We start from the raw sequence: 10,340 nt of genomic DNA on the forward strand, positions 1-10,340 counted from the left end.
CGAAATTCATAACAAACAACCTTACCATTGCTTGATAAATAAACAAAACAAATTGGGTGATCACGTTCAAAAACATTTATGTAATGTTAGAGTTGGTCCTGAAGAATTATACGGAATATGTATGTGTCTATATATATATATATATATATAATATAACTTTACAAGAGATGTGAATACGTGTTTTTGGACAAATTGTGAAATAAGTGTTGATTGTAGAAATGCTGGAAGGTAAAGAAAGGTAAAACCATACCGTTTATTAGTTTATTTAACACTACATAGCTATTAGTATCGTTACTTAATGATATACCGGAGTTCCTTCAGAATTTCCTTGGTTTACTCAGTATCAGAATTATTATATAGTTTTAATTTTACTATTTTGTGTAAGGAAACAATGTATTTAATCAGTAGAATAAATAGATATACATTTTAGCCAATAAATATTTTCTGTTGAAGAAGAACAAAAATGGCTGCATAATGAGGACGAAAGATAAGTTTGTTTAATTACCAAACTGGGTATCTATCCTTCATCATGTACATGAATTTTATTCATCTATTTTTTTGTCATTACAGGTCTAAATTGATAATAAGAAAACCAACCAATATATATATAGCCGTCAAATTACAAGAAACAAACTTCTTTTTTTCAGTCAGCTATATATATATATATATATGTGTGTGTATGTGTGCGTGTATATATATATATATTGTTTGGATAAGTTCAATTTCGGATCAGTTCATCTAAATAAAATCAATAAATTATATTTTTTTTTCGTAAACTTCTCTAATTTTCTTTTATGATTCTGACTAATTGAACAGCCACAGATAATTTTGAAGGGTTCTTTCATGTTTCGAAATGTCAAAAATATCTGGAAATTAAAACTTGATAAGAAAAAAAGCTCTCTTCAAAGTGGTCCTCTGGTGGGAAAGTGACGTTAAAATCCGGGGTTCAATTTCCCGCGGTTGACACAGCACATAGCCCAATATGGTTTTGCTATAAAACAAACTGTATAAAGTGCGTTATTTGAAAAGTATGTACTTTGTTATGTTATACTTAGCCATACCAAGTTTTCCAACTTGGAAGTGATTTGAAGCAACACAGACATCGTATTGGTATTCTCCAATGAGAGTAATAAACCTATATTTAGCAAAATTCTGATTACTCAGCTAAAATGATCTTGGATAATGACTAAAATTCGAGTTTCGATAATCGTCGCGAACACAGTACAGATAATCCATTATGTAGCTTTGCACCAAAATAATCAAACAAACAATACATCAATGTTTAACGTGAAAAAAAGAAACAAAAGCACCAAACACGTATTAACCATGGAATTATTATATCCGATTTTTGAACATGTTTTTTAAACCATTTCTGAACCAACTTGTTTGTGGGCTGACGACTTTGTTTTTAACACTGTCCCTCTCTCTCTCACACACACACACAAATGTAAACAAAAATGATCTTAATATTGTAATTTTTAATTTTATTAACAACTACTGTAGTTTCATATGTATTTCATAGAGAATGTGAGTTATTTTATTAATTTTTTTTTGGTTAAGTCTACACAGTGGGTGTAGCAACAAGCAAAAACATGAAATTACTCAATATGACACAATATGTTAAATCCAGTAGTAGTGAATAGTGTATTAACTAGTCTGTAATTTGAATATTACAGAAAGTCAATGTATTGTGAATGATCGTGACTTCACATAGAATACAAAACAAAGCAGTCAAAAGAAAACTTCATTTCCATGTATGTGTTAATAAACAGAATCTTTTCCAAGCTGATTTAAACATGGTATTTTACTATACTTGTGTACAACGAACAAAACATTTTATATAAAAAGACACAACACATACCATGAAGCCCCTCAGTGGCACAGCGGCATGTCTGCGGATTTATACTGCTAGAAACTGAATTTCGATACCTGTGGTGGGCAAAGCACAAATCGCCCTTTGTGCAGTTTTGTAGTTAATAACAAATAACAACAACAATATACCATAACGGTTTTAATGTAATCAAAAATACAAGCTATAATATAATTGTGACTCTTAATAACTACAAAAAAGAGAAAAAAAAAATATTGTATTCGAATAAAAGACCAAACCTAAATAGATTCAAGTCTATGTTTTAACTTTTTACTCTTTATGTTTTATTATAGGATAATTTTGTGGAACATGTTTAAATGTATATATATGTGTGTGTGTTTGTACATAATGTTCAATCATATAAAGCATATAAAGCGCCATTTTCGAATTATTATTATTGAACTATGAACATTTTAGACTTTATGCTGCAGGGAGAAATTTTGTTTTAGATATATTTCAACTGAATGCAAACAGAACATGGGACTGAGCGTGTCCCAATTGTCAGCATATCCGGACTGTGAATACGAGGGTTCTTGGCTCGCATCCCTTTACCGCAAATGCTAGTTCCATGCTTTGAGGTTGGGATGCGCTTTAAAAGTGACAGTTAAATCTACCTATTCGGTCCGAAGAGAATAGCCTAAATGTTGGGAACGGGTGTTGTTGGCTGGTGGACTTTACTCTATTCTATCATTAGAAAATTAGGAACGCCTATACGCATACAATCCTTTGAGTGACTTCTTGTGAAAATTTTAAAAATCAAACGAGCAAACAGTTGGAAAGAGGACACCTAACAATTTAAAGGATCAACAGACATGTCTGGGTTGATTTTTAGTACATTATATCAAAATAATTGTGATTCCTCGTTAAAGTCCATGTCTCCACATCTGTTCATGTTATGTCTGACGACCGTGCGCATTGAAAATAGATATGCAGTACAGTTTCGACTGCACAAGGCTCGGTCTTAATGCTGTCTTGTTCAAAGCACACCCCTTCTCCCCGATGGCTTTCCATAATCCATCTAATGTACGAGGATACCAGTTTTCAGCGCCCATTTTAACAGTAGATTACACAGAAATCCAAGAAACTGCGGTATATCTTGGTATGGAATATCACGAATGCCTGTTTCATTCTCTCGCTGCTTGAGGTATGCGTCGGGTGAACGGGAGGTATGATTGTAAACATTATCTTGGTGAATCCATACCTTGTTGGCCTTGATTCCAGACCTGTGTACACGTGCCTTGTATCGCTTTTCAGACGGAGATCCTTTTTTTATTATGTTATGTATTATTGTCATAGGCACGTGGGCGGCTGTTACCATTGATGATTATGTGCGTCTATTTTCACCAACTACAATACACTGCAATTTGTTTAGCACGACTGGGGTACGACGTATTATAGGCCCGTTTCTGGATAGCCTTGATATTTTAATTTATTTCATATTCCTTTGTTTTTAAATGTCATTTAGTACAAAGGGTATCACCGTCTTTGAAATTTTAAATCCCCGATCTTAACACATCTATATGATTTTAATGTATGAAAATCCTGTGTCGAAAAGAGATGTTATACATCCTTCTCAAAAATGATCAATTTTGGGTGAATTCAAGCAAGTTACGAAACGTCAAACAATGTCAAAATTTAATTCTGATACATCTCGTTCCTATGCGACTTCATATTGGTCGTGTTTGTCACTCTCTTTGACTAATTTAAACTCAGAAATGTTAACAAGTTAGATAGCAAAGTGTTTTGAATATATCAGCATCATATATAACCCTAAAGGAATGTATTGATAACTTTTGAAATTGTTAAGAAAGGTTTTTTTATCGTTTATGTAAAAAAAGCAGGTACTTCTGTAATAGTAAGTGACAGTATTGTAAATGTTAGTGAAGAACTTTCCAAATATTATTTAATTGGTAGTGTAAACAATTTGGTCATTCTAACTCTTATGTTTTAGGATTACATACAATGTAATTTGTTTATTTAGAACTCCTTCAAGTACTTAAAACATTTATATATTTTTAAAACCCTGTTATAGAACCTGAAATTCACAAAAGACTATTTCCTGGCGAATTTCTAAAAGTTTTCCATATTTCCGACGGACCTTCCAATCAAAACAGAGGAATAAGATTTCAAAATAGACTGTATCATCTGCACTTTGCCGACCTTCTTCGTGAATTCGAGGAAGATAAAAGACAAATGGATGATTATTTGCAAAGTGTACAAAAACAAGATGAAAGAAGACGAGGACACAGTTTTATTCACTTTGGAAAACGAATAAATGGTATAGTTAAAAAAGAACGCAACAAAGTCATCTTTCAGCAGGGACTACAATCAGAGAATAGTTTATCTGAACCTTTTGAACCACGCAGTGATATAGAGGATACAAGAAAAACAAATCAACAAAATTACGAACATCGATACGTAAATGAGAGAAGATTACACCTTAGAAAATGTCTTATTAGTAAATCTAAGAACAGAGCATATCCTAAGCAGCCGAAGCTCAGAAAACTTAAGAATAACAAACAAATTAGGGGTCACGCTACAATGTCTTTTGAGAAACGGGTGCATAGAATCAAGCATCCTGACCTTTATATCGTACATTTTGGTAAAAGATTTGATGACACAAACCTGCCTTATTATCAAATGATGGACTTTGAAAGTGTTGTAGATGAAGGAAAGCAGCCTCAGCAGCATATTATGTGCTTAAAGAAGCAAAGACCCGATCAGCAGATGATGCGATATAGAAAGAGAATAAAAGAGAAAGAACGAGCTGGCCAAAGCATAATGTACTTGCATAAACAAATTGATAATGACCTTAGGTCCAATAAGCGTATGAAGTTCTTTAGAAAGAGGATGGAAGAGGAAGAGCAACTAGGAGATAGTATGATGTGCTTTGGTAAACAAATGGATGGAAATGATAAACCTGACCATCAAATGATGCTCTTTAAAAAGAGAATTAATGAAGAAGAAAGATCATTCAACAACATGATATACTTTGATGAACACAATGAATATAATAATGAAGGAATGTATTTTCAAAAGAAAATCGAAGGAAGAAAGGAATCAAGCCCTAAGATGATCTATTTTGGGAACAAAATAGAAGACGAAAAACGACCCGATCATCACGTGATGTTTTTTAATAAACAAAAAGATGACAGCAATACATCTAATCATCAGACAATTCACTTTGGAAAGAGAGTCGGTGAAAAAGAGCAATTAAGCCATAAAATAATGCATTTTGGAAAGAGGAAGGAATGAAAAGCGACCTGATCAACATGGAACGTTTTTTGATAGGGAAATGGATGAAAACAGCATACCCAATTATAAAAGTATGCACTATGAAAAAAGAATACATGAAAAAGAGCCATCAGGTCATAAAATGATGTATTTTGGAAAGAGAGCAGAAGAGAAACGACCTGACCACCCCCTGATGTATTTTGCCAAACAAATGAATGACTACAAGACATATAATCATCAAATAATGCATTTTGGTAAAAGACACAAAGAAAGAGAGAATGAAAATGACAATAATTACCTCAGAATAAGATATGGAGACCTGTTTATGAGCAATTTTGAAAAGAATAGTAAAGGTTTGTTTGATAAATTAGCACCAGTTATCGAGAAACAAGTCAACATTGGACCTATTTCTCACAGCCTGTACGATACGGCCTCCAGAATGCGAAGCGTTAAAGTAAATAATGAAATTCAAAAGAGGAACAAGCTAATAAGTGACAATTTCAAGGAAACATTCTCATCCCTGAAGGAACACCAACTGTTCCAATAGAAGTTTTCTCCAAATATAACATAATATCTGACAATTCCAGTGTCAAAAGATGGCTTTTAACAAAACATGATTTGTTCTCCTTTTGTTTAGAAGACTCGCCTGTCCAAGTAGTGACCAAAAATGATCCAAACAGTCCTCGCCTTCACAATTTATTATAACCCCAGAGATGATAAGTGAAAATGGAAAAATGAAATAAATCTATTTCTTAACATATTTCCAAACGATAATAAACCTAAAAAGTTAACTCTTTTGACAAATAATTGACTTGGACACTCCTCGTTAGAGAACCATTCACGATAGAATCATTTCCAATTATTTATTGATATTAAACTGAAATAAACGTATATTTAATTGAAGAGGATGAACATATTTTTATTAGAAAGTTGAGTAGATATAGTTACTGTAAACCTATCAACAGTTTATTGATTGTAAAAAAGTGTATTGGAAATGTGATACCCTTCCTGCAGTAAAATTGTTTCTATTAATGTATAAAAGTTCTGGTTTATTATAGGGAGTGAGGAAAATACAATAAAAAATCCTGACATCATTTGTTGATTTAAATATTCAATATTACTAACATGATATTTCTAGCAAATGTTAAACTTTACGGTTACAAATAGCCCCAACAATTATCTAGGAAAATTCAGAAGCTTTTTCTGGGTGGCCGCCAAAAAATGGGCTGAAAACAAAGATACTGAATGAATTTTAATTCTAAACAAACAATAAGCCGACAAAAAGTATATTGAATTCATTAAATGATACAGTGTATCGAAAGGAGCAATAGAATCAGCTAAAAGAACCTCAAAGCATGCTGCGAGCACTCATCATCCTTTCTATTGATCTATAAACTTTGCTGAATGCTGATTTGACTGCAATTTTCTTGAGCTGTATAACTTCTACAAGAACTAGAAATGCATACGAGCGAAACAAAACCATCTGTTTTACATAGAAACTAATTAAGCTCTCTGACATTTCTCACACAGTGTAGAATAAGCAGGAATATTTCATTTGTGAAAGAAATAAGGAAAATAATAAAAAACATAAAACATATTTTGATTACGGTGTTCATTTCATTAATTGTATCAAACTATCTGCATAAGCTCGTCAGTGTAAAATGTATGGTTGAGATATTTATTTGTACACGACATGCGAAGCACATATAAACACAATGATTATTAAATCTGAAGTATAAGAGTAATACAGGCACTGATATGTTATTCTTAAAGTCAAAAGTATCATACATTTTGGCACCATATGAATTCACTGAAATGACCCACATTATTTATGGGGTACAAAATACCTGGTGGTTTTTATAAAAATATCATATAAAATACATTTAAAAAATAATAGTTAATACTATTCACAAAACTAGCTGAAAAATAACTTCTTCGAACTCATGTTTGTCTCTGTATATTATAAAACACTGACTTACAAGAGTGCATATTCAAAGAACGTACGGAGTTACCGATAAATATATACATGAAATACAAGGCACATTTGGTAATTTGCCATTGCGTATTTATGCAGTGAATTGCTTTATATATATATATACATATACATAAGTCATATACTTTATATAATTTTAAGATCATTTTCATCAAAAAGATTACTATTTCTTGCTAAGAACCTTTAAATGTTCAGATATGATATTTTTATTCAACCTCTGGAATTAAAACTTTGTCCTTATTTGCGTTTCCGAACAATCTGATTAACACTTAACACCGTGAAAAATCAATACTGAAACTTGAAACTGTATTTAATGTATAAAACTGAATTAATACGGTGTTTACGTCAAGAAATCCGTTGACGGTAAGAGCGAAACAGTATTTTCTTTAGTTTTCACCAATAAATGGGACATTGACGTTAAACGTTGATTGTCTGAAACCGAATTATCTGACATATCTAGGGCTATGGTTTTCTTGTCTTGATCTGAAGACAAAGATCCTAGATAAGCCTCAGAGATAAAATATTTTTGCTGAATGTCTGATGTGGGAGATGAACGGTAGTTTGGTAGTAAAACGTCCGTCATATTCATGGATTGTGTTGGTAGCATCGAATTGTAGTAAGCTGCGCCTGCGTCGTTTGAAAGATTTTGGTGAGGGTTATTAGAATATCCAGTATACAGAGAGGTGGAAAACGGTGCAGTCTGGAAGGCGAAGTCGTAAGGAGATGATGCGAACCCCCATGTATCAATAATGGTGTTGTTCAAGAGGGGGAGAGTTGGCGTTGTTGTCGAAAGCATTGTTCCAAAAGTGGAAGCTGAACCTATGAAAATAAAGAGACAATTATGAATAGTTTGATAAACCAATCCTCGTGCTTTTCCGCTTACTTAGTTAACATCATCCAAAGTATAACGACAAAAATTGGATCTACCCCACTGTATTCTATAAGACAATACAATGAACGAAAGGAGCCTCCGGCAATCCGAAATCCCGAAAAGAATCAATAATTCAATAGATTGAAACCTTTACTTAAATTAACCTTGCTTATCAGCTCATGAGTATTCGAATAAATATCTCTGAAAGAAGGTCAAAGGTTAATATTACAGCGTTTTAGTTTTATTTCGATATGATCGAAATGTATAATGATATTGTCAAAACGATCAAACATTTCTAAACGAATATATTCAACATCCTAAACGTTCATAAGTTGAATGTGGAGTTTATATAAATTTTCTCTATTGTATGACCTTAATCCTCAAAGAACAAAAAAGAAAAGTTGATTATAATTTAAAATCGATATGTCATTTATTATGTGCTTGTTCCAAACCTAGAAAATGCATATCTGTTTCAGCAACATTTGTATGTGTTATTTGCGGGGTTTGTTTGTTTTGAAGTTAAGCACAAAGCTACACAATGGGCTATCTGTGCTCTGCCCACCACTGGTATCGAAACCCGGTTTCTAGCGTTGTAAGTCCGCAGACATACCGCTGTGCTACTGGGGGGCTATTTGTCGTGGAGAAAGATCATCCGTTCTAGTCTTCATTCAACTGATATACGGCTTGGCGGATGTTTTATTTGTTTGTTTTTCCATATGATTGTGTTCCCTATTAATGACGAGTGAACGTTTATATAGAAAACACCGATCGTTAGAGGTAGTGGACATCTCATTTTAGTGTATCCAGGACCATAGTGGGAATGTCATAAAACAATTGTTCTGTGTACCTGAGAGCATAGAAAAAAGCCGCGAAAGGTGACAACTTGGTTTCGTTAATGAAAAAATATATTACTCGGCTAATGCTTTTTTTTTATTTGCTTTGACCAGCCTTCAAACGTTCGTGTAAAACGTTTTGCTGCTTTTACCATCATGCTTAGTGTTGTGACGTCGTCTTTCTCCAAACTGCTGTTGTCAGTTAGAAAAAACACAACATAAGAAAAATAATTCTTGAGTACTGCTTAAGGCTCGAAAAGACCTCCTCCAGTCCGAGAGTTGACTATTCGTCACTGCACAACTTATGTGGATTTTTGTTGAGTACATCAGGTTTAACAGCAATGTTACTCAGACCTGCAGTTTTCACGGATTAGACACAGTTTTACATCACTCTTAATGATTAAGTAGTTATGTCTGGGAAGTCAAAAGTGGATGAAATGCTCAGAGAAACTCCATAGAATTTTACAGATTTGGTAACTGTCTATTAATAGCGTAAGGAGGAATCAGTATGTATCGATGTGCAGATCTTATTGTGTATCCCATGGGCTGAATTACCCAACAGCGACATCTATTGGCAGGGTATTTGACCCAATTCCACGAACTTTCTTGGATACAATTGAACCAGATTTTATTTTAATGTAGAATAATTTCCACCTTAACTATTGAAATTGTGATGGAGTATCTAAAACATTAAACCTTCGAACTCATTTTGAATGTAATGAAGGCAGTGGATTGTTGTAATATCCCCTTTGAGAAGCCTTTGTACATCAGTGAAGAAATACATTTCTTGATGTGTATTTGCTTCGAAACAACTTTCAAGCACATTCTGGATGTTATTCGCCCTTGAAATGGAACCAAAAGACCAAACCCAGTCCATAAGAACGTTTTCCAGGTCATTACATCACTTCCAATAGCTTGTTCTGTTGAAACAATACAAACATGGTCAGATATTCATGTGTTTTCTCTGTATTTTACTCTGTCACCATTACAAAAAGAGGAGAAAAGATGGCTCATCAGACTTCCAATAAATACTCTTCCCTTCTTCTCACTCCAAGTACAACTGAAGTCACTTTCTTGTTTGTACTATATATAAGCATTTTAGGGATTGTCTTTCACAGGCTTCTAAGTTAAAGTTTTTGTAATGTTACTCGCATGATGCTCTTGGAGGTAGTTAAATCCCTACCAATGATGCAGGAATTGCTCACTGAGATACAGTCTGACGTCTGTTGCGCTTCAATAGCATGCTCAATCATCTTTTTCTTTATCTGCCGTCAGTGGTTGGTTGTTAGAACTTTAATATTGGAAGACATATTCTATTTTGATAACCATTTTATTCATGGAAACTGGAAGGTATACTTGATCGGCTGGTCTGATAAATGTCTTTGATAACGACTGTCCTGCTGTAGAAGCACCCAATATCACATCCTTTTGAAGAGCAGTGAGATTTCCCCTTTGCCCAGTATCTTAAAAACTGACCATGATATGTAATGGCTGGAGACGGCTTGAATGGGTAATGAAGAAAAACTTTAATATAACAGA

The 10,340-nt window shown here is 33.5% G+C and overlaps 2 protein-coding genes across 3 annotated transcripts in view; one reads left to right on the top strand and one right to left on the bottom strand.

The window, feature by feature from the left end:
- Positions 1-5,196, top strand: part of LOC111084936 — a 26,533-nt gene extending 21,337 nt beyond the window's left edge. The window contains exon 3 of the mRNA XM_022381592.1: positions 3,903-5,196. Within this exon, the coding sequence (XP_022237300.1) occupies positions 3,903-5,125 (1,223 nt within the window). The 3' untranslated portion in view covers positions 5,126-5,196. The remainder of the gene's footprint in view (positions 1-3,902) is intronic.
- A 1,147-nt stretch (positions 5,197-6,343) lies between these two features.
- The window catches only part of LOC106478079 (ALX homeobox protein 1-like), a 19,766-nt gene continuing 15,769 nt past the window's right edge, over positions 6,344-10,340 (bottom strand). For both annotated transcript variants that reach the window (XM_013938589.2, XM_022381593.1), the window contains exon 6: positions 6,344-7,916. In XM_013938589.2, the coding sequence (XP_013794043.1) occupies positions 7,438-7,916 (479 nt within the window). In that variant the 3' untranslated portion in view covers positions 6,344-7,437. The remainder of the gene's footprint in view (positions 7,917-10,340) is intronic.

This window comes from Limulus polyphemus, unplaced genomic scaffold (genome assembly GCF_000517525.1).
Source record: "Limulus polyphemus unplaced genomic scaffold, Limulus_polyphemus-2.1.2 Scaffold178, whole genome shotgun sequence".
NCBI classification, from domain to species: domain Eukaryota; kingdom Metazoa; phylum Arthropoda; class Merostomata; order Xiphosura; family Limulidae; genus Limulus; species Limulus polyphemus.